The sequence below is a fragment of the Typopeltis vanoorti genome, chromosome 3 (genome assembly GCF_054136105.1).
Source record: "Typopeltis vanoorti isolate ZY-2024b chromosome 3, IOZ_Tvanoo_1.0, whole genome shotgun sequence".
Lineage (NCBI taxonomy): Eukaryota > Metazoa > Arthropoda > Arachnida > Uropygi > Thelyphonidae > Typopeltis > Typopeltis vanoorti.
In genome coordinates this window covers 145,781,568-145,807,719 of record NC_143551.1, presented here as the reverse complement: position 1 = coordinate 145,807,719, position 26,152 = coordinate 145,781,568, and the positions used below count along the sequence as shown (strand labels likewise).

The window sequence follows — 26,152 nt, the reverse complement described above, 5'->3', positions numbered from 1 at the left end:
AATGGAGCCTGCACACGAGCAAACTAGCACAAGAAAGAAGTAGCAGAGTATTACCTTCCAAAAACGATTTTTGTGACGACTCGCTTGTCGTTAGCCGTGGTTTAATTACGAAACTACACGGTTAGGGAAAAAGTTTCTTTTTAAGAACGCCCAATAAACGCCTCCTTTAAACCTTTACGGCTGTAAGAAAAGTACTTTACTCAGAATAATGAGAACAGATAGGGTCTCTAGGGTGTGTCTCTCCAACTCAGGCGGAGGTAATTTATACAATGCCGCCAGCAATAGATCGTATTTCTTTGAAGCTAATAAAAAAAAAATAGACAGATTTTGTAAACCAGGTAATGACAACATTCGAAAAATAAAATTAAGGCAAGCATAATAACAACGGACTTAAAAATAACGGAAAAAGAAGCGGATTGTGAAAAAGAAAAGAAGACACTGCCAGCCTGGCTGCGTTTATGAACAATTAATTATAGCGCTGGCAAGTGATGACACAACCAGGTGATAAAACTATCTTGGCTGCTAAGCACGGTGATAAAAGAGAGACATGGTCACGTGATATCACTGTGCAGATGATTCTGCGGACAGGCACAGGATATACGGAGACAAGATAATACGAGCACACTTAATTACTCGCGATGGAAGAGTCTGTAAGACATAAAGTAACAAACTACAGGAAATTTTAAGCCGGCTAAGAAACTCTCTGATGGTACCGGAGCCAATAAAATTAAAGACTGGGAGTGTGTTTTCACACGAACTTCGAGCATTACATAAGCCCTTCTTTAAACAAGAACAATAACTCAAGGGAGGAAAATAATTTTACGATTTGCAAGAATGCAAAGGGAAAATAAGGCTCAATAGTCATTCCATGAATATGAAGTGGAGTGACTACTGAGCCTTATTTCGAACCTGAGCCAGATAATCCGCACGGTGAATAACTACTGCTCTTCCGTCATAAGAGTGAGACGAGGACATATCACTGTCCAAATTGTGATAATCACTGCAAACTCTTTGATCATTCAAATTCACTTCCCTTCTCGAATGATCAAGCTACAAGAGATGCCGAAGTTGTGGTCGGTAATGACGTAATCCTAACTGTTCATTTTCACGTTCGTATTTCCTTTTCTACGATACTATTTCACCAAGCTTGTTTCAGTCTTGTATCCTTTGGCATATAAAAGGATGTCAAATGAGAGGATTTCCATCAACTGTTCTTCCCTTCCATGGTGAGATTGAGATTACTCCGACAAACAGAAATAATTCTTGCTAGAATCAGGTACTGCATTTCCATTCTATTCAAAATCTACAACTAAAGTCCAAGTCTAATTTTGTAAGGGTGCTAAGGAGTTCAAACATAAACCTCAACATCCCACAAGTGGCTCGAGGCAGAAACCTTAAATTCCCACTGGCTCCTCGAAAACACTACTGTAGACAGCTTCTATTCCTTCATGTTTCCACCTCTCTTACATACAGAGATTACCACTGTAACATCACCAAAAGGTAAAGATGACCTTTTCTTCTAACCCTTCAACAGATGTCCGATGTAATTCTCTACCCACTATACCAAGACTAGCTCACAGGATGCCTTCTTTGATCTTTTGCCAGGATAATACACGAAGAAATTCTGTGAGTAACTTGGTACTAACAAGTCTTCTGATATCCATTATTCTCACAATCTAACATTCATTATTCTCAAAACGTGTATTCAATCTATTAAAAGGAGATTAAACAGTCAGCCCTCAAACTATCGTCCCATTGCCCTCGTGTCAGTAAATAATGGAAAACATCGTCCGCGAAATTAGTCGAGTGGCTATGCGCTTTGCGACCATATGTCAGGGAAAGTGTGTGTCCTGGGTTCGATTCCTGTCGTCGACGTGAAGAGCTTAAGGATCTTTCTCAGCCATAGCCAAGTTAGACGATCTTGGGCGTGGACAGCAGTGGTTTTCTCCCCAGTTTGTCTGGGGTTTTCCTCCCGGAAGCTGGCAAACCAGCCCCGTGAACACACACAGATTACAGTCAGGAATACTTAAGTCCCAGCCGTATGATTCGTCAGTTATGCCGGTATCGAGCCCGGATAAAATTTGGGGATTGAGATGGTACAGTACTTCCCCGTACAAGGGGCCTCACGGCCGTTATATTATCATACGCTATAAAAAAAAAAAAAGGAAAACATCATCTTCATCAGTAAACTTCCTCACCAGATGGTCGGGAACGAACTGATTTGTAACCCACCAATATGGATTTCAATTTGATCCAAAGATCTTCTAGCTAACATCATCCCAAGTCAGAGAAACGTTTAGAGAAACCTGTGGTCACTATTGGCATTTCCAGGATATTTGATTTCGTCTTACTCAGAAGCCTGATCGCCAAACTATGATCTTACAGACGTCCTTCCTACTTCAACTGGTTGCCGGTTTCTTCTCTGTTTGCTCATTGCACCTCCTCACGGATGGCTTCCTCTCTTTGGATTTCTCTATCGATGCTGGGGTACCGCAAGGCTCTATAATGGCACTGACGCTCTTCCTTCTATACACAAATGACCGTCTTTCACTGACCTGAAATAGTCCTCAGTTACAGGATAACACACTGCATTTCTCCGCTTCATTTGATAAATCTTATAGTGCCAAACTTTCCGTTTAGACACTGCTCTTCTTGTCATTCTCCAGTGGGGTTTGGATACTCATGTAAACTTCAAGGCCGCTAACTTATTTCAGGCAAGACAGACCTCGTCTATCATTATCTTAGTTAATAACCAGACCTTCAAAAATGTCCACATTTCTCTTCTTGGTCTTACATATCTGCTCTTTCTCGGCACAAACACGTGTGTTTAGCCTGCTAACCCTCCAAAAAACACTTGATTTTCTATTCCGCTCAAGACATTACTTTTCATATGCGCAAATGCTAACAATTCACGAAATCGGCACAGCAGTGGAATATTTTTTCTCGCATTTGGGATGGTTTGCCAAATACCTCTCTGAAAGTTGCTGATGCTGTCCAAAGAAGGATATTTCAACTAATAGATGGTCCCTCTTACGCAATTTCCAGGAACCAACTACCATCATTCCCATACTTTCTTAAAAAGAATAGAAGAGCATGAGAAGCTGTTAAGTCATTCTTCTACGAACACACGAGCAGCTGCTGATCAACATTAACAGACATTACTTAAAATTAATTAATTAAAAGCCAAAAAAAAACATAATTTTTTCTCTTATTTTTTCTCTTATTAAAATAACAAGGCCCATTTCATTGGATAAGTTGTCTACGACATTCCAGTAACATACATTTTAAGCTGTTTTGACATACGAAAGAAATAAACTGTTTTGACATACGAAATTTTTTACTGACTCACAAATCGGGAAAATTCCCTTTCATTGAGGAATCACGTTAGCCTAGAATACCTTTGTGGAATTGTACAAACCGCAATGAATTCATGTTCATCATCTTAGCATATGCCTTCTTAGAAGATAGATGAGATGCTGTTGGTTGAAGTACTTATTATATGAATCGAAATAAGTTCTTCGTATGTTTAATGAAAGTCTGGCGATCTTTGCTGACGGATTAACAACGTCCTCGGTTACCATGCCAACGCTCTTCCTGAAAATTTCGAGCGTTCCTTAGTCAACAGATAATCCTGAAGTAACTCCCAGCAAACGACGTTCCGAGACCAACTATGACATTTCCGTCAGCGATGGGTGGGGCGGGGGGGATATCTACAATGGACACGAAAACACGAGGGAGACTTCCCGAGGAAAAAAAAAAAAAAAAAAAAGGCAGGAAAAGTGCTCTTACCTCGTAAACGCTGCAGATACTTCGAACGACAAGGGTTGTCACTCACCGGATCGTTTGCTGACGGCCGTACACGACACAACGTCAGCAAGAAGAATGTATCTAGGGTCGAGGAATGTGGCCCTAGAGACCGTGTCGGCTGCAAACCGTACAGAATGTAAAGATGCTCTGGAGAATTTCGCGCGGTTCGAAACGTTTCACTCCCCCTCTTTCACCCACCTTTTTGGCATTCACGTGACTCAAAGGAAGCTCAAAGGTGCTGGTTGAACAAGTCCTGCTAGCATTCGAAGACATTAAATCGACACGCTTTTTTGTTGCTTTTCTCTCATCGTTTCTGTGATAGCTTGCTCGTGTGTTTGAAGTTAGCAGTTACAAGTGCCTAGAGATGGTCTCCTTTATGTAAAGAAAGGACTGGGAACCGCGAGTTTGTTAACTTCTTTTCGTTACCATGGCAGCGGATGGGAGAATAGTTTGTAATAACGAGAGGAATTTTGTTAGGAAGAATGTGGCGTTATGAGCTAGTAAGGAGAAAGTTAGTTTATGAACTCGAGTAGTAAATCAAGAATTCGAGTTTCAATTGAAGAGAATGAACTTCGAAAGTCGTGTTTTGATACATGTTCAGCCATAAATGCGTGTTTTTACCCCCCTCCCCCAAATCACACTTTTAGTTATGATATTTTGAATAGAAGAACCTTAGTTTCTCTATTAAAAACCTTATTTAGTCCTCTTTATAAGGAAAACAAATCCTTATTCCGATGTTTAGAATTACCATAAATCAATTAAATGATTTCGAGTAAAGGGGAGAGTCCAAAATTAGCAAGTTTCCATAATTGTATTCAATTTTGAAATTAATTATATTCTCAGTTTGCATGAGTAAATTTAAGGCTGTTTGACATACGTGTTAGTTCCGTGTGTTCACAGAGCTGAAACTCGAGTTTTTATTGAGGATAAACGCTGCCACCCCATCTGAAACCAGCTAACTTAGCTTTAAAGACTTACATGAGTTTCGAGTCCAATTTCATCAAATCAGATGAAACTGGCACCTCTCTATCAATGTTACCAGATCATCACATGATTGTATTTTTTTATTTTGGATAATTTTAAAATAAAAGAACATCTTAATCGATGTCAGCAAACGTGACTGTCATTGAGTATTGCAAATGATTGTACATTTTAACCTTTTAAAAAAAAACTGGCATAAAATTTGAAAAGAAAAAAAAAAGGCTGCGCTAAGAGGTGAAATCCTCTGTGCCACTGAGTTCCGAAAACAGTTGTTACAAGATAAATAATTTAAAAACAAGGTGCAAAATTAGTTTTAAAAATATAAAAAATTCTTAACTCACACACGGTACTAATCCACTATAGGCTTACAACCACTTGTGGGTAACAGCCACGTAAAAAAAAAAAAAAAATAAAATAAAATAAAATAAAAATTAAGAATGAGTTGTTCGTTTGAGATCGTAGAAGTGTAGATCAACTAATATCATCTATATATATATATATAAACAGAAATAAATAAATACTGATATTAAGACCTACTTTCTCCTTTCCTCTTTGCCCACCATATAATACCGTTAACCGTCAATGAACTAAAGAACTTTCTGGCAATAAAAATTAATTGATTTATAGACTGTTCAGGAAACGGGGCATTTTTTATTAATTAGGGGAAGGTTTTATTTTTCGTGTTTAATTTTATGGGCATTTTACGACGTACTGAACAGCGTAGGAAACCTACGACAAGCCAGACTACACAGCAATGACTCATAACTTTGGATTTTGCCCTTTTGCTTCAATTCACGATCTTTTATACGAAATGGTTACGTTAAGATCTGTCATCGTTTCGAATAGGAGTTGAATTACCGCTCTTAAGATGGTCTTTATTGACACGAGTGCTGAAAGGTGTCTCGAACAGGATCGTATTCCCTTACTCAGCTGATGACCACCAGCGAGTGTGTCACGTCATAGCGGAAAATCAAAACACCCCCTGAAAATTTGAACAACATAAACTCCAACAGAAAGTAATGAGTTAATAATTAAAGACGAGGGTGTTGGTATGCTTAGAAACATCCAATGAAACTTCGTAGTAATCAGAAGCACCTTCTGATTACTTCTTCGTAATCAGAAGGTGCCTCGTCGCATAAGATGAGTCGGGCTTTCCTTTGGATGTCATCCTGCCAAATAATAGGGTTCACGAGAAGAATGAGGAACGTAATCTACAAATTAGAACATCCCCCAGACATTTAAATAAGTGTCATTAAACAAGGCCGCTCTAATTAAGGATGCTTCAAGGAGATGGGGGGTGCTTGAATTCGTTATGGTTCCATCCGGAGAGAGAGAGAGAGAGAGAGGAGAAACAATTTGGATCTTAGCCAGAGTTTGATGTCTCTTCTCAAAACAAAATCGTCGACTGTTGTCCGTCCGCAGATTGTCGGACGCAGTTCCCTTGTACCCGTAACGTGCTATCGCGACCTCTTTTACCGCAGCATATTAACGGCACTTTACCCGAGGAACAAACACGTAAGCCGAATCCGACACTGTAACCAAATTTAATTTGTCAATGTCAGTGCCGGTGTTAAGCGACGGATATCAGTCACGCTAAGGGACTTGGGAGACCATGAGATATGTTCGTCAGCAACGGGTGCGTGACGGCAGCGTTTCACGCTACCGAAAATGACAGTCCAGCGTTTTCCTCTGCCCATTGAATTCTCTTGTACGTAAACGTAACTGGATCCGAGGTGAGTTGTAGACTCGTTAATCACGACACACACATGGAAAGAGGATTACTCGCGGCATCTCCTTGATGAATGAGTTCCATATAGATAACACCGGATATATTCGTAACTTCAGGGTGGTCGGGGTGCAGGGTTAAAGAAAAACAACTGAACAGTGATAACACGATAGTTAGTTTATAGTGTGTGTGCACATGACGTAATGTGTCCTCGCATTATGATTTTCTTTTAATGATCTGAATTCATCTATCCTTGTCGTGCATATGATTCATGGTCAACGGACACACACACACACACACACACACAAAAAGCAGTTACTAAATATATTTTTACTAAACCGTATGTTTGTTTGGAATGCGTTTTGCCATCGAGCAGTCTTACGACTATTTTTAGGAATTCTGAGGTACCGTTTTTTTTTAATGTGTTGAGTTCTATTTTGAGTGAAATTATTTTGAGATACTGTTTACTTTTTCTCTAGAATAATTTTAGAAATGCTTTTGCAGTAGAATGTATTTTTCGGAACCGTATCTGTGTTTACAACACATTTCTAGTTTTTAATAAAAGTGAATTGGCATAATTTCCGAATATTTTTAGGGATTTTTCTCGAGAGTAGCAGGTATCATGTTTTTCTTCAGATATCAACACATATTAGACATCATTTTTGGTATATAAATTATTTCAAGTATTATTTTGGATCTAGAACTTTTTTTTTTTTTTTTTTTTTTGGCTACCATATATCGGCCTGATATTGGTTGAGTGGTTGGCGCACCCGCTCTCCAACCGGCAGGTCGCGGATTCTAATCCTGCCGTGGACATGGATGTTTGTGATTGTCTTTAGGTGGGAGATGATTTTCATCGCCAGGTGTGACACCACCGTCGCGCTTATTGGAGGCCTGAAGTGGCTTGAAAAAGTTCCATGTTTATTCTCTAGAGAAAGGGTTTCTGGACTGTATAAAAAATATAAAAATACTAAATAGAAAAAATTCTTAGCCTATCTGCGGTATTCGTGTACTACAGACTTACAACCTTTCTTAGGTGGGAGTTAAGAAAATACGGGGAGATACAATAAGGTAAACATACCCTTTTCAACCGAGTTCAAATTCTTGTTCGTGTCGGCGACTAAATCTCACCGAAATAAAAATCTTAGCAGGAAATTCTGAAGTAACATGACTTCGTTCAGGATACCTGTGAGAAAATCGTCAACGCAAGGCATACTCGAGCCATCCTAAGTTCCATCACAGAACTCAACAGAGTTAGCGGAAGGCTTTTCTTACTTCTTTTGGCCATGTTTTGCCACTTTTTTTCTGTTTCACTTTCGGTGTCATTTGTCACCAATCCATAAGTAACACATTCGGTGCAATCGCCCTTAATGCGTGTTTTGGGTCATCTGCGTTTCCTTTTCCCACATATAAGAATTGGAATTCGACGTATTTGGATTGCATTAATCAGACGCAGCTGCCGTGTACATCTCTAACACAAGTTGACGTAATCAATATCTGTTTATTGATTACAAGCACGCAACCAGAAGACAACTATTACGTCATCAATGCGTTTCTGAAATCGTAGAGATGTTTGTTGCGTAGAAAAATACGAATCTCTTTTCTCTGATGTATGAAAGGAAAGCGGATGTTGAATACATTGCGTTACTTTTATCTATCTATCTCTTTTAGAGGATCGTTATTTTTGCTCTGGGGATTGTCTTGGTATATCACGTGGGAAAAAAAAATCCTGAAATGCATTTCACGGACTATGTTTCTTCTAGTTTAGTTTTTCGAATAAACAAGAAACGTTCAAGTTCTAGAGCTCGTGTAAAAGATGGTGATTTGAACATTTAAATTGTTTATAAATTCTGTGGTTTGTATCTTCTATTTACGGTTAGATATTATCTAGATAGGAGTGATTCAGAAATATTTTTTTACTTTGTTATAAACCAGTGTAGCTCTAGGGACAAAAGCGCTTACAAAAAAAATAGGATGGCTCAGGGTGTTCGCGAAATGTGTAAGCAATTCCAGTTCATCTTTTATACTAGCGCATTTGAACTGGCAGTTTTCTTACCAGATGTTCACTTCCTTAGAGTGGTGTGCCAACGAAGGCGCGTCTGAAAATCATAAAAACAAAACGGGAATAGAAGTTTCATATTTTCATCCAACCCTTTTTCCAATTTTTTGGAATCTGACCGTTAAATGCGATTTGTAGAATAGAACCACGTCGGACATATTTAGGAAATTTCAGAGGATAAGTAAGGTAAAGATCGTATGGTGATTTGGGGGGGGGGGAGCCGTGATAAGCGGTTAAGAAATAACTGATTGGCTATTTAAAAATGTCTCATGTAATATGACATAAATTATTGGGAGAAAAATATGATGAAAAAGATCGCCACCACGTAAACGGATTCCAGGGATGTAAACATATTTTGAGAATAAAAATATGTTTACATCCCCTGCATGTTCTGGCAATGCTAAACAGGACTTTCTTCCTTTAAGCCTTGTTAATGAAATGTAGTCAATCCGGACGATGAGTGAGTCCGCTTCCTTCCTAATTGTTATGCTACACTAGTGAACAGTTTAAGTTCGTCTAAAATGACGGCATCAGGGTTATATTACTCTCGAACTAAACTCGTACGGAAGACAAACGATCCGGAACTTTGTAAAGAAAAGGCTGAATTTTAATTAACGATCCTGGAGTGTAATACTTTAGAGTCAAATTGGTTTCTTGCGAGAGATACGAGATCATGAAAGAAATTATCTGATCAAAGAACATCGCTATTAGTTTCTGCTAGGATATGCCTGCACAAAATTCGGAAATTAGAAAGAAGTTAGAATTAGAAATTAGAATTGAAAAAGGGGAAATCTCAAAAAAAAAAAAAAATTGAGAGAAGAGAGAGAGAGAGAGAGAGCGAGAGAGAGAGAGAGAGGTGGCCAAAACATCTGAAGTCCTCCATCCTACTTAATTTTCCTCTATTCTACCCACTATTTTTTTAACTTTAATCGACCGAAGATTTTCGGTTCCACTGTTTACAATCTCATTTTGTCTCTTTTCTATTTTCTCTTGTTTAAATCAAAAGCACAGCAAAATACATTTTCTTAGTCACAATCGTCGAGTTTTTCTGAATCTTTCCACAATAGGTGGTTTCTCCCTACACACTTAACCCTGACCCAACAATATTCTCAATGATTGCCGATCTAAACTGCCTTAGCTTGAAAGTATTCGTTCCTATCCCATCAGTGGTCCTCACAGACACTTAAGCGCCCACGACTTTTCCAAGTATTCTTGGACTTCGCAACCGTAACTCGCGGACCCTGCATAAGTAGCGGGAATAACGCGTAGAAGAAGAAGAAGAAGATTAAGAACTCGAGGACAAGATGGTTAACCATATGCCTTCCGATGTGTCCTATGTCTGTAGATGTGTGTGTTCACGTGCCGGTTTGCCTATTTCGGGGGACGAAAACCCGAGTTTCCGAGTGAAAAAACTCCCTACCTCCGTATGAGACCGGCTAACTCACCTTTAGCCAAAAGAGACCAGACCCAACAATATTCTCAACGACATCTGTAGATGTAAATTCGCTTATTTTGAAAGTATTCGTTCCTATCCTATCAGTGGTCCTAACAGGCACTTAAGTTCCTCCCTGCACTGACGGGAATCGAACCCAGGTCTTTCCGACCACCAAAGGGCTTCGTGTATACCGACTGAGCTACGGAGGCTCGAAAGTATTCACTCCAAGATTCTAAAATCATCAAACGTCTTTAAGATTTCATTACGAAGTCTATGATCACATCCCCTTTTCGACCCACAGCTTTTCTCTCGATTGCACGGTGACATTGTGTGTGTGTGTGTGTGTGTGTGTGTGTGTGTGTGTGTGTGTGTGTGTGTGTGTGTGTGTGTGTGTGTGTGTGTGTGTGTGTGTGTGTGTGTGTGTGTGTGCGTGCGTGCGTGCGTGCACATAAAATTTATAAAACGCACGCTGCTGAAGTTCTTTCAGAACACAGACTACGCAGAACTAGGCACGTGCAACAAGATCGCACCAAGTAGGAACTGCCATCCGAGTATAAAAATACTTTCGCTGCTTCTGTAGGATTGGCATTCAAATGTCTTCTGCTTAACATGTTTTCTTAGCCCAGAACTTTAAAGTTTTGCATTGTAACTGGTAATCTAACTGTATTGTCTCATTTCATGGAACTGCAAAGAAATGTTTCTGACATGCACACATGAACAATCGCTTGCAAAGAGAAAATATTTTTCAAATCGAAAACTTTCCAATACAAAAGAAAACTCGATATTTCAAGTTTGTTCCAGATTGAAAAAAAGAAAAAAATGAAATTGGACAGAAACCAAGATTGTCTGTTTTAAGTCACAGCAGTCCAATAAAAAGCAATTTAAATTGGCATTGCTACCGGGAAAAAAAAAAAACTATTCCTTGAAGGCATATTATAAATATGTATAACCATATTTTCCTTTCTGTGTTACTAGGCAAACATATACCGTTATTTAAAAATGACCTATCCGTTTCTTCCAACTGGGTAATTTCCTTTTGAGATCTGGAAGGGAAAATCCATCTCATTCCTAAGAATGAACCATAAAAAAAAAATATTCAGCAATAGCGGAGAAAAGATAAAAGAACAAACTTAAGTATAACCCCGAAGTGAGTGCTACAAAGCCCGCACTTTAATATTTATGGGATACATCCTACAAGGAAGGGGGTTTATAACGTTTTCTCATCTCCAAAGATGTGGCTCTTTATAACAAATTTCTTGGGAATAACATATAATCGCCTCAAGACCAAAAGTAGACTGCTTTCAAGCAAAATAATTCTTAGAATATTTAACTAGTGACTTTTTTTTTTTTAAGATAAGCACGAACTTTTCATTTCAATAAATTTTATCTCTCTTTTGGCTGTTTGCAGTAATTATGTAGTTTTCATAGCAGAACTGATTGCAATGTTGAATTATATTCCTAGTTGTAAATTGTTGTGTGCGTGGCTCGCGCCGCGCTGCACCTGCTGATTGTTGAAAACGTTCTACCGTTTAAAACAAGACGTAAATATTGATGGGCGATAATAGCTGAGCTCGCATTTTCTCCTCACCGAAAACTCATTTAAGATTTGCCTCGTAAATATTTTCGTTAAAATTATTTGTTGGGGCCAAAATAGCTTTATTAAGCATTTTAATTTAGCGAAAACTAATTATGTGCTCAGTAGCTCTGTTTCACTGGGCCATTTAAATGTTATCTTTCCCATTTGTTTGAAATAACGGCCCAAATTAAACTCGATAGTTTAATGATGCTCTCGTCTCGACCAGAAAATTTCATGAGATGGAACATTAATGAAGTAATATAGCCCAGCTGCATTATTGCCAGAAAAAAAAATAAAATAAAGAAATATCTCCGGTGTAGAAAGAGAAAAGGCATGTTTCTGTAATGACCACACAATTTCGTATAATAATAGCTGCAAAAGAGACTCAACTTTTAACAGCAATTCGAATATTAAAATAAAATCGCTTTCAATCTGTATTATATTGCATATAGTTAAGGAACTGTTATAACTAATCCTGTCTCAAATGAATGTTGCCATTGCATTAATATTTTCCGTTACGATTGGATGTGGATTTTGAAAAGAGATTCAAATAAATCATGTAAATATAGTAATGATTCACATGTGGGCACAAAACCCTTTAAATTGACTTATAAGATAACCGGTATTGCTGTGTACATGTTGATAATAAGAAGATACATTGAGATAAGTGCATTTTCAACTAAAAAAAGAAACGACACTTAAGCAGTCTCATTTCAGAATTCGACATCAACACTGATCATCTCTTAGGATCAAGCTTCGATGCCACACAGGACATTAAAAACATTAAATATGCATCAGCTACCGTAACGAATGAAAAACTAACTTTGGAAGACCGGCTTACGTCCAGTAAAAGGGGAAGAATGATTTACATATAACCCTAAGGCTGATTTAAGGCATTCTGCAGTTCTTCTTGGATGACCTGGACGTTTGGCATATTCAGATGTTTTCACAGCAGCGCTACATGGCGAGATGTGCCAAGTCGATTCGTTATGAGAAAGAAAAGAGAATCGAGCAGATTGAAAAGGAAAGCAATACCTGTTCCTACACGTGTAGAAGACAAGTTCGCCAGTATCAATCATTATTATTGATGTTAATTAGTGCATTAAGCTCTTTGATTTATTTATTTTTAGTATGGGCGTAATGTATAGAATAAATTACTGATTAGGGATTCTTGGAAGTGTTTTTATTAGAATATTATTATAGCAAGAAACCCACACGTGCTTTTGAGGCTTGAATCCCAAAGAGATGGTGCGTATTTAGGATTGGTTTAATAATGAACTTTTTTTGTTTTTTTAATCAATTCCCCTCCCCCTTTCTCCCTCATCTAAGAAAGGTTAATAAATAGCTATAGTGCACTAGCACCGTGGACTAATGAACGGTTAGATAAGTCCAATCCAAGACCAACTCTGATCTGAAACCGAACCATCTCAGACCTACAATTCGTTTGGACCTTAATATTTGGTAAATGCGATTTTAACATGACTCGATCTCCCTTTGGAATTCGTTGCAAGATTGAAACGAAATATTTACATAAGAAAATAAAAATATTATTTTTTCAAATATCAAAGTTTATTATCGTGCAGCGTATTATTTTTGATTACTGCAAAAATTCTGCATTCAAAATACAGAATATATTCATTGTTGATAAGCAATGATTTTTTTTTACACATGTACAAGGTAATAATAAAGTTCTAACTTTATTATTACTATTATTATTTACTATTCAATACAAAATGCTGAAAACATTCGTTTTTCTTAAACATCCATGGTCATTTTTGTCACTGCTACACTGAACCCTCGAATCTCGTGCTAAGCTTATCTGAGGAAGATATTAGATGACCGTGGTTTCCTGGTTTTTTTTTCAGCCCACAACAAGCCAAGTGTCAGTTTAGCTGTTTGTATGTATACCCCCCCCCCCAAATATATATATATAAGTGCTTTTTTTTTTTTTTTTTTTTTTTTTTTTTTTTGGTTAGCGTGTAGAAGCGAGTACATGCGCCCATGGACAACCACTGCACGAGTGTGCTTTAACATTTTTGAAGGGGGTTGGACAAAACGTGTTTGTGTCCTTATATTGGTGTTTGAGAGTACTTCCTTATGTTTTTATTTTTATTTATTTATATTTTTGAGTACTTTCCGTCTAATTTTTCCTATAATATCTATAATATAATAACATCTTTGGTCGAAGGGCAGTTTGTTGATGTCGATTAGTGCATTAAGCTCTTTGATGATTGATTTTTAGTATTCTACATCAGGTATGTAGAATCTCTGGGTAGCTTTTCCTTAGTGATTATTGCTTATACGTTATGTAGTTTATTGACTGTGGTCTTGATATCTGATATGTTGTTCTGGTTACTTTGTAGGTTGGATTGAAGTAATGTTTTAACATGCCTGTGTAGTGGCATAAGTGTTCCACCTTAAATATTTTGTGTTCTGTCCTTGCTGCCCGTATAAGTGTGGGCCGTTCTCTTTGTTCCCAGAATATCAGTTTTACCATTTTTTTTCTTGCAACAATTGTGATCTGTTGAGTTTGTGGTCTGCGCAGAATGCGTATGATGTAATATCTTAAAATGTTTTCATATAATGCTTTATAGATTAGTATTTTTCTGCGTGTTGGGGCTATGTCTTTTAATCGGTATAGTTTGCTTACTATTATCCTAAGCTTGGTATGTAGGTAATTTGTATGGCTATTCCAACTTTGATCAGCATCGAAGTGAAGTCCGAGATAGCGTGTTGTTTTCACCTGTGTGATGGTTGTGGTTTTAGAATCGGCGTTTTGTGTATAGGAGGATGGATGTTGGATAGTGAGATGATTAATTTCTATGGGTTGGGCCTGGTGGGGGGGGTAATAAAAAAAATACTAATAAAAGCCATTCGAATTCATTTGCTTTTCCTTTTAACCACGTAACGCCTTGAGCCATTACTTGGATTTTACTATTATCGTCCACGTATTCATACTACACACCTACATTCCTTTGTTGCTATTTCACAATCAACTGCACCGTTACAACCTCCCTCACGATTATAAGGAATACAGACCATTACTCTTCCGCAGTGATGGTTGAGGAAGAGGCAGAGGGGATGAATATTTACATTTTCTTCTACGATATCTGAAATAAATGGGAATTATATTCTCTTTAGACCTACTGATCTGACATGACTGACAATAACAACAACTAATACCATGCTCTCTCTCTCTCTCTCTCTCTCTCTCTCTCTCTCTCTCTATCTTTTCTCAGACGCTTTCACTCTGAATGTTTACATATGGATTACTGCTTGCAAGCACTTACAGGTTTAATATCACAGAAATTTAACAAATCTCGCCCGTCTTTGCTTCTGAAAGCGAATTTAAGATGCCACACTTTAACTTAAAGATACGCTAACAAATTCCCATTTATCTCCATATTTGCCTTCAGGTGAATTTTTTTTTTTCTTTAGAAGTTTTATTCGTGTATTTTGCCGCTTCCATGATGTGTGTTCGTTTTCCTCTGTCGGTTATTTATTCATCCTATAAGTGATGCAAAATCTCAGTAAAGAAGACTCGACTGAAAAGGATGTAAGTGAAAGTTACTTAAAAGAAACCATCTTACCGTTTTTAACATAAAGAAATGCCTACCAACCCCCATATGCTAAAGAAGTATACTTGCTACCGCTCTCCAAGAGCGAATTTACATATTCTGTATACAAGAAGGCACTTAGAAGACCGTGGGGAGATATCAATAACAATTACTACTTTGAACACTCGCAAAATGTGTGCAGACGAATATTCAACCAAAGCGCGCGCTTTATGCCGCCACATAAAAAAAATATAACTGCATTAAAGTTATGAGAGATCTTCGCAATTTCGGGCTTCAACAAGACACAATAAACTCTTTTCTCAAGGGTAGACTAAAATGCACGCAACTTATTTACCATCGCGACAAACATCAGCTACGTAATGAAGTTACAATCCAATGAAATTGTGGACAGAAACAATGAGCGAGAGATAAGATGACTAAAGTGGAAAATGCGGTTAAATTTTATTAATAATAATAAATATAAAAAAAAAAGTGTTTAGAGCTTGAAATTCACGCGTGGGCGAACAATGTGCGCATGCAGATACTAAGAAAGAGATTAGACACAAAGGAAAGTCGTCAGAGAAAGATAACAATAAGAAAGAAAAGTATAATCTGTAAATGTAATACATGCAGATTTCAGAGTTGTTCTCTTTACTGCGTGTTTTAGGTTTTATTGATTTATTAAATGTACAGATCAAGACATGTTGCGTTAATAAGATTCTTACAATTAATGATTTGAGTAATTAATAGGGACGTCATTACATACCCAAAAACATGAAATAAATTAGGAACGCAAAAAAACAATGAAAAACGCATGATAAACAAGACTTGCCCGTAAGGCATTTTCAGTTAATTATCGCTTCCCTAGAAAATAATATTCAAACAGTATTGTTTGTTCACGATGTAACATTTCGACAGGCACAACCCATTATAATTAGAAATAGTATCTTTCAATTAAAACTATGAGGTCATTAATATATTGGTTAAATATTTACATGCTTAACACTTAAACCTGTGAGGTACAGGAATGGGTGTTTGCCCGATAAGCGCTTAGACTCAAGGACGGCGAATGATGCATCTAAATTCCATGTGGTGTAGATAAACTATGCCAATAAGTCCACACAATTTCTTCATTCTATGCAACAAGGGAAGTTAGTTTTAAAAAATGAGCGAAATATTTTCTTTAAATAATGACGCTATTTAATGAATTAATAACCAACAAAAATTATTAAGATTAATAATGTAATTAATACAACAACAACATTTCACTACTAGCATTAATACTTATTTGTTGATAACAATTATTCGCCAAAACATCTTTTGAAAATTTTGGTATTGACTACATAATAAAAATAAATAAATAAACCAGGTCAAGAGTCCAAGTTGGTTGCTTTTCGTAAAATAAACAATCAGAGCTGTTTTAACGAACTATTAAATTAACAGAATGTTTCAATGACTATCGAATATTTTTATAAAATGGCATATGTAGTCACGAGAGTTGTCAATTTTGAAACAATACTAACAACAATGGACTAGACTTTTTATCAAGTTTGAAACAATGCCATTACAACAATCGACTGTTGTAATGGCATTGTTCAAAATCTATGAATTTTGAAACAATACCATGACAACAATCGAATTGTTATCAACCTTAAAACAATACAATTGCAACAATCGACTTGTTCAATTTTAAAACAATACCAGTGTTATTAGGGTTCATATTATGCTGGCGATTTCCATTATTTTGTCTATTTCTTGTATACACGATGACTTTTAAAAGCTATCAAAGTTAGAAAGAAAATGAAATTGTTATTCGGGTTGACAACGGAATTTTTAAAGTTTCCTGTATTCCCCAATTCCATAACACGTTTATATTCTTGCTATAAAAAGAAAATACAATTTAATAAAATTTCATAAACGAAAATTAATAGCACGGAAGCGCTAAAAGAATTTGGCACACAACAACATAAAGGCCATCTGTTACCATACCGAAGAATACACTAAAAGAGTTGTCAGTGTGTTGCCTGCTGTGGAAAACTGTTTACAAATGACCCATCCATGCTCGTCTGTATTAATGGAAATACAAGATCATTAAATGGTACTTTACCCACAGCTACTGCATGCTTTTGCACAAGACACACACTACTATTGGGAGGTAGGGTTTGTTCAGAAATACAGAAACATGAAAATATAAAACACAATTTAATAAAGATTGCCGTGTTTACCAGGAATAATTTGCGGTTCAAATAGCATTTACCAAACACATTTTTGAAACAGAATCACAATGAGAAAACATTATTTTATTTTTCATATTACGGGCTTGTTAGAATAAAATAAATTCGTCATTTGGGGTTTCAAAGAAACGTTTATTTAATACAAAACAGACGAAATGTAAGGATATAATATTTACAAGGCCTTAAAATTATAGAATATAACAACATACCGAATTATGCTTCCGTTTATCATCAGTGTGTGTGTGTTTAAATTTATATAAAAATTTCTGAGGCTCAGCCTCAGATATTATAATGATGCTCAGCAGTGCATTGTTATATATATATATATATATATATATATATATATATATATATATATATATATATATATATATATATATATAATTCTTCGCATTATAGACAGAATTTGAACCTGGGTCTTTCTAACCAAAAGGTATGTCGACACAGGCTATCGACAAAGGCTCAGAGAACCAGAGAACAAATATCAAACTTTTTTTATGTCACCTCGTTACCAAGCAGGATTGTCCCAGTGAGACAGACGAAATCCACAATCTAAAATTATCAGTAACATAAAATTTCTGGTAATGATGCAAACCATATTTAAATACTATACAGTCGGAGATTATCACTCACAAAACAACTCGTGTTGTTTTATTGGACGAGTATATGATATCACTGCCATGCTGACAATGATGTCATATAGTCTCCTTAGGACAATTGTTGTCTCTGTAATCTATTGGAAAGACGTGAATACGAATCCAGTCTTGGATGCGCAGTGTCTTTGAACCTCCCTTTGCAGTTGAGGATAGAGGGAGGAAAGGTTTTTCATCGGCAAAACAGTAAACTAGTCAGAAAAACACTCGCAAATTAACAGACTGGCCTCGTAGCCTCAGATTCCCATCCTATCTCATCTAGTAAAACATACCAACTCGTAGAATAACGGGCAATTGTCGTGCTAACAATGATGTCATGTACTCGCCTTAGGACAATTGTTGTAAATCTAAACTTGAACTCAATACTTTCATTGTTCTCATAGACAGTATATATACATTATTTCACACTGAAAACAGCTCTGCAGATTTTATATTGTTGTCCAGTATTGTTATCTTCAACTTGCAATGTTCTGTTATCAAGGTACAACGGAGTTATTTCTTACTACATTTTCTATCCTTATAATAAAGAAGAATTCTATTTTGATCGTTTCAGAAAGATATGAATATTACGGGGGAGGAGGAACCTTGTATATAAGTTCTTCTATCTTTTTTTTTTTTTTTTTGAATATCCTTCATCATGACGAATTCTTCTATCTCCGATATCAGCTTTAACTAGAACACGGCAAAATTTATGTTGACTTTATACCTCCGTCTGATTGTAGGTCTTATTTAGATTTTATCACTAACACTACCACTTCGGAAAGGAGAGTTTCTACGAACGTCCTTGTCATAAGAAAAATCTCGCCATATGTCTCTTTTTTCTCCTTAACCTTTACGAGTTAAGCAAGAGAACAGCAGAAGAAATTGATGGAGCTGAAGTGCATTCTCTTCGACAAGGACTTCAAATCTATCTCGGGGTTAATAAAAAAAAACACCTCAAGTAATACTAAAGTTAGTTTTTCTTGAAAATTTTTAAGTATCTCTCTTTCTTAAGTAATCTATCATACGGTTTTTTATTAATTTTTTTCCTTCTTGTTCTCATTTCATAATAAAGTTCGTATTTGAAAAAAAAATGTTGTCTTTTTTTTTTTTATAAGATGAAGAAAACTTTATGAGCAGTCGTTTGAGCAACTGCTGGTTAAATTCGGTGTTTCTCATTTATTAGTGTCATACGGGAGAAAACTTTACGAACTTATGTGTGTGCGCGCGCGCGCTGACGAAATTAAAGTTGACAAATCAGTCAGTTAAATTTCGTTAGCAATTTTTTTTTTTTTTTTTTAATGAAGCTCTCCTTAGAATTATAATGAGATCTTTAAGTCCACGTTAAATTCTTTATTTTCTTTGCGAGAGAAACCTGTCCACCGCAACGACTTTTGCGGCTCTACTAGTTACGGTTGTATTGTTATCGACGACATACCGATGATATCTTCGCCTCTAGTTTAACAACAGCATTTGTTCCGTACGTCTATATTTTCCAGTTTTTTTTGTTTTTTCCCTCAATAAATGCACGTGATTCGGCAGGTGATGGTAAAGTGAACCGGCAAATTTACCCTACAGCAAAAACTTTTATCGATAGACAATCCCTTAGTGCACTTTATTTTCCCCAACCATCTTAAAACTATCGAACATTATTGCCTGCTTCTCCGATAAGAAGTTGAATAATCGACCAGCAGACCACTTTAGAGTCGTTAAAACATAAAACCCCAAAATACCTTTTGGCTTTTATAGTTGTAGACTGATATGGAAACAGAAACAACTTTGGAGAGGAAAACCTTGCTGAGATAAAGCCAAAAAGGGTAAAGTAATGTTGGATTGGATTTGTCAGTAGGATACCGGGAAAAAATGATCGCACAATATCGCCAATGGGTGACATTAATACGGCAGCAACGTATGTTCTAACAACATGTGCAATTACATTCACCGCATGATTCCATCTCTCTATCATTTATAAAAACATGTCGATCATAAATCTATCTCTAGCGACTTGACCACTGTCTTCCCTACATCCTTGAAGTATCCTAGCGAATAAGATGACACAAGGCATTGAGTCAGAATTGGTTACGCGTTCTCTTACATATTACGCACTTTTTCCATCTCCCTTTCCTTCCACGCTAAACACCGCAACCCTGTTTATTGATCAGCTGGTGCTCAGTGACAATCTGGTCTTCTCAGATAATAAACGATGACATTGTCGCGATAAAAACATCCTGGATATTTGTCTTATATAACAAAAACCTTTGACAGTTTCCAAACTTTTTTTTTTTTGGCCGAATAAGTTGAGGTGTTGTCCAATTTTGGTTCCGTATATTTAAACAAAAAAGATGTAAGAACACTTCTAAATAATGAACAGCAGTTTGCTGGAAAGAAAAATATTACTGCAAAAATAAGTTTCGCTTGCACGTCGAAATTAGGCTAAACGAAGCATAAATATAATAACAGTCTTTGTCATGGCGACAGTTATTTATTTTTCGAGCTATTCAATTGTTACACGTACACAGTTCTGAAGAAATGCTTCCTAACAGAGAAAAAAATTATAAAACGAGATTTAGTACAAAACAATAGTTAAAAGCCATTGTTAGAGATGTCTTTCAATTACTATTGCCTAAAACAAGTATTATTATTATTATTAAATACGATATATTAACACCCTGATATATTTTCATTATTTGTCCACTATTAGAATGAAGAAGTCTATATAAGGACAGTAATGGTGTGCATGTGTGCGTGCGCACGCTGATGAAATTAAAGTTGACAAATCGGTAAGGTGGCAAGCATCCTTGGCAAATTCGTAGCCTTTTTTGGTGTGGCAATTTCGATAATTCGTAAAATATTCTGCCATTGGTGCTATCCTCCGGACATCGGCGCCCTTGGCGATGGCCCCAAAGCGTTTCTGATTCCGTATAAAAATTGCTGTTTTTTTTAACCATGAAATATTCAATTGTATTATTACAATAATTTCTCTAGAAATCTATGATTCGATATAAAGTTATGCTGACACGTATTTTACGCAGCTTTATAATACAGTCGATTTTTCTGCTATACGGAAGGACGTGTCCAATTTAAAGAGCCTCCATAGCTCAGTCAGTATCGACATCTTTTAGTTGAAAAGATCTCGGTTCGAATCTCGTTTAGGATGGTTTAAAATCTTTATTTGGGCTTGTCGAATGAAACTGAGTTAGCTGGTCTCATGCAGAGGGAAAGATTTTTTCATCCCTTTTGCAAACTGACGAGAACATAAACGACTGACGGGCATAATGAACTGTTTCTGCTATAATTGAAGAAAACCCAAGCTCCAGTTTGATATTAAAATATTCATTACCAATACGAATTTAAAAAAAAAATTCTGAGGCTCAGCGATGCATCGTTATAACATCTGCAATTCTTTTGAGACAATTCAATATACAGTAGAATGAATTTTATTTCTATTTGTTTATAATTAATAAATAAAGTTAAAATGCTTTCTTGAGGACGAACTAAGAAGTAAAGATGACGAATGGTAGTTAAGTTGGGGGAGAATGAAAGTCTTGAAAATCATTAAAAAAACGAAGAATAAAAAAGAGCAAAAAAGTTCCAAGCAAGTTCAGGAATTTTAAAGACTCGATTAGTACCTCAGATAGTTCGTAATCTTCTCGTTAATACTCCCCCTGCCGGTAGTTTCTCCACGTAAAGAACAGCAATACGAAGTTGTTAGTTTTCCTTTATTTCCATGAGCACCTTCGCAACACCAATTTATGGAGAATGTTGGAATAAATTAAATTTCCCTCTCAGTCAACAAACACCGACCCCCCCCTCATTCTCTCCTGCCCCCCATCATTCTTTTATCTGCAGAAAGCTAAGCTCCTATGCACCAGCTTGCGAGATTCAGCACTTCGCGTTCCGCTCCAGCTATTCCGAGCCTACGGCGTCGATTTAATCACGACTAACGACCCACACGTGGGGGAGGGGGGCTCTCATAATCCGCGAGGTTATTCCTTCACTCTCATGGACGCAGACGACAGTTGTAATAACCTCTGTGTCTCTCGCTGACGGTCGACTAACATGCCATAGCCGGGCAACGGGAATGGTAAAGAAGCGCGAGATGAGGTGAGAATGCGTGAATTTCGTACAACATTCGGTTTTATATTCGAGGAGGGTTTCTCCATTAATTACGCTGCTTTGTATCCTTGTTAAGAATATTAAAATTTAATGCGCGGAGATTGATATATGAATGTTAAGGTTGTAAGTCAACAGGGAAAATGATTGTTGTGATACACGCAGTATAATCCCAAACAATTGGACTGATTAAACAATGAGTTAAACAATTAAAAATGTATTGTTTAAATATGAATGGAAATATTACCTGCACCGAAGGCAAACAAGAAGCTCTGTTGCGGGTAAGCTAGCAGCAGTTGAACCACTCGTTTTCCCATTCTCATGTTGCGGTTGTAAATTAGTTCTTTTCTGAAATAATGGTCGATATTTTGAGCCAGATTGAGATTATCTGGCGACAATGACGAGTTGGATAAATTGGGTACTTGAGTGGTGTCCTGACTGAACACAACGGCATTCAGATCGCCACAGTTGTAATGTTTAACTAGATCGTCTGTCGTAAAAGGGGATTGTAGGTCTCCTGCCCGTATACCTTCGTGTTGACGGAGAGTGTGATTAAGTGCGAACATCACCTGCGGAATAAAAAAAAAAAGTGTAAATTAAATCATAACGTAATTAAATAATATTTGTAATTTAACCTATTAATGCCAAAATAATTTTTGCACTGAAAAATAAGCTTAAAGATTTCTTTTTTGTAATCGATGTAACCAGTTTATCAAAATATAAACCTGCCGTAAAAAAATTAAAAAAAAAAACGCCAATTTCCTTTTGCACACATCTCTGAGAGCAGGATATGTCATTAAGCTATTAGAAAGGTAGCCTACATTCATCAACGTTTCTTTTGCTTGTCCTCAGAGAATTCAAAAGCTAAGCAGGTAAAAGACGAGCAAACAGAAGTAGATTATATTAGTGGAACAAGTGGCCTCAATTGGAGCGGGAATCACTTGACCCAAATGTCATTAATGTTCAATGACATGACACGCTGTTTCTCATTCATCACCTACGTCTATTTAAATATAAAGAAGGACGTTGAACAGAATAAAAAAACAGAAGTATATTTGAAGATAAATGTTACTCTTGGCCTAAAAATTCAGTTATTACAAGATATTTTTAAAAAATCAAAATCGGAGCATTGGCGATCTTTGGAACGTCGGTGAGATTCTTTATTTTCCCACCTGTTTTTCAGTGACATTTTGAATCTCAAGGAAAACTAGGATGCCCTTTTGTAACGTTTATGTGCCCCAGTTTCACAATTCGTGGTCTTTCTTTTTGTACATGTTTATTCAGTTTGGTGGATTAGTGCCATCAAAACCAAGGCAACTGTGCTTTTTTAGTCGGATGCCGTCTCTAGTCTTGTTTGTTCTACATAGCAAGAAACCCAAATCCTTCGGATTTCCTTTGTAGGTTTATCTTTTCGCTACCGTATAAGATTCGGTTGATTCTGTCTCATCTGAAAAAGCATTCAAATAAAAATTCAGGTCTTCCCAAACAAGAGACATCATTTGTCTTACAAATATCTAAACAGCAACTTGTTTCTGTGATAATAATAGAAGTAAGGTTGAGGTTTAAGAGGAATAAAGTCTACTGAATGCAAAGTCTAAGACAAAAGGGGAAGATCCAGCCACTTGATACAAATCAAATTTATTCTATCAATACCAATCGCACTCTATAAGAAAAATTACATGATGGAGAGTCTTCAACCTATTTATCACTTAGGACATGTACAATACCCACCCTTTCATATGAGACAGGCTGCATCAGATCATTTGATTGAGAAGAGCTAATAAAGGTTCCTCAAGTAGTGGGGGGGGGGATTCCAACTTGGATTTTTCGAGCCAAAGAGCTCGTCTATGCTAAACTACGACATCGTAGAAAAAATGATAATTTTATAGCCGAAGCAATGCAAAAATATGGACGTGTTAAATCACCTAATTTCATCTAATATGCAAATTCTTACTTAATTTACATGAATGACAATGAATGCGGAACGATAAAAAAATAATTAAGTAAAACTGAATTTCTTAATGTAAAATATTAAAAATACATAGTTCTGAATAAATTCAGGAACCCTCAGGAGCTCGGTGAACGTGTCAAATGCTTTATTTCTTTCAGATGCAGCAACACATAGAGCGCATCGTTCATAAGCAAACCAATAGGATCTACTTCTCAGACCACGTGGTGAATAAATGCTGCGTGGGAAATGTATTTTAACAAAAATACAAATCCTATAGTGACAAGTCATTTGAACCAGGCCACCAGTGGGGAATCAACGACACGCTTACCATTCATCGGCACGCCACAGAAATGCGAAAAGAATCCAGTTCTGTTCCTGAAATATATCTTATATGGTTCAAGAAATAACAAGCTTAGAGGGCTGTTAACTTAGATTTTTCGAAATAGGATATAAAGTGTCATACTGTGTTTGTCAAGGAAAGACAAAGCTTTTTTAAGGGTTAATCATGTCATATGACGTAGAAAGGGGGAGAAGAAAAGACATTCTTGGATGTCAAATCCAAGTGGACGTCAAAGGAAGGAAGAGACACCTTACTTAGTTGATGATACGGAATATTTATTATTAAAAAAAGTGGTCGACTTATCGAAAGCCTCACTCACTCTTGAAGAAAGTGTTAAGTCGCATGAAATAAAACTCAAGTTACAATGTTTGTTATTGAGGAAATAAACAAAATTATTTTGCTGATTTCACCAAAGCAACTGTTAGAGTACAAGCAGAGATTTGCTGCTTTGTAGGGGATACATTAATATCATCTTCATAGTTAAATTAATGATATTTCAGTTGATGAAACTTCTCTTCTTATTTTCAAGGCAAAGTTTTGAATTTTTGGAAATAGACTTCCATCTCTCTCTCTCTCTTTTTGTCACTATCGTCAGTTTCTTACAGTGCTTAGTCCGAATTTTTTTCTATAAAGTCACACAATACCTGTCTACAAAAGATCAGTTACTTACATTTCAAGAGGTGTTTTTGTCTTTCTTCATAAGAGGATTACTTTCAGCACTTTTACAGATGTTTAAGATGAAACAGCTGAGAATAGTGAAGTGTTTAAAAGTGCGATAATAAAAGAGAACTTTCCACTTACGCTTTTCAACAAGTTTTAAGGCATAAATATCATAGCTTGATACATTCACTCCCATACTTTCTTCAAAATAAATTCGTTTACTTTGAGGGGGGGGGTCACATTATAGAAAGCATGCATTGAGACATATGATGGCACTTTAAATGGCAATAAGGTGACTGAACTTTTTTTTTTTCAATATCCAGGATCTTTTGTGTTTTTAATTCGAAATTAAATATTCACCCTTCTTAATAAACTAATATTTAAACTGCATTAAGTATTTACGATTAAAAGGGGATCCAGGAAGTACACTATTTAGTTAAGCTGGCTGTAGTGAACGATATAAACACTTTTAATTTAATTCTGCATCCCTGTGTCTTTCCTACTAAGAAGTTTATTACCTTCTCAGTTTACATAAGAACAGTACATTTCTCTTCCCTGAGTGATTTATGACAGAATAACTGAGAATTAAATGTGGATACAAAATTCAGAAAATAAAATCAAAAATAATAACGAAAATTGAGGCATGTTGAATTCAGCAACAGCAGAGATCCATGGTCTTGCATGAAGCGCGCATGCTCAAGAAAAAAAAAGAAAGATAAAGGTGGCGACATCTGCAACCCCAAAGTAGAATATCAACAACGCCACCTATCCTTATACATTTTAACTACAAGCAAGAGCCAGATTCAATTTTTATATTATTTCTGCTGAATTAACGTTTACGCTTGTGAACTAAATCGTTCATCGGCATAAAAACATTGTTCGTTACTTAATATATTTGTGCGCGTAATTAATTTAATTGTAGTGAGCAAGTTTCTGATAGCAAACAACCAAGTAAGCAAAAGAATGTGTTTAATTAATTTTTTTTTTTATCCTACAGCAGAAATATACACTGACTCAAAAGAATGCATCATTTCCATGGTAACATGACGTCACATTCGTTTTAATCGAAAAACAAAGAAAA

General features: G+C 36.4%; 1 protein-coding gene across 2 annotated transcripts in view; it reads right to left on the bottom strand.

Annotated features, from left to right (window-relative positions):
* The window catches only part of LOC150108636 (metalloprotease TIKI1-like), a 271,836-nt gene that overhangs the window by 104,482 nt on the left and 141,202 nt on the right, over positions 1–26,152 (bottom strand). For both annotated transcript variants that reach the window (XM_090416095.1, XM_090416094.1), the window contains exon 4: positions 22,368–22,689. In XM_090416095.1, the coding sequence (XP_090272221.1) occupies positions 22,368–22,689 (322 nt within the window). The remainder of the gene's footprint in view (positions 1–22,367; positions 22,690–26,152) is intronic.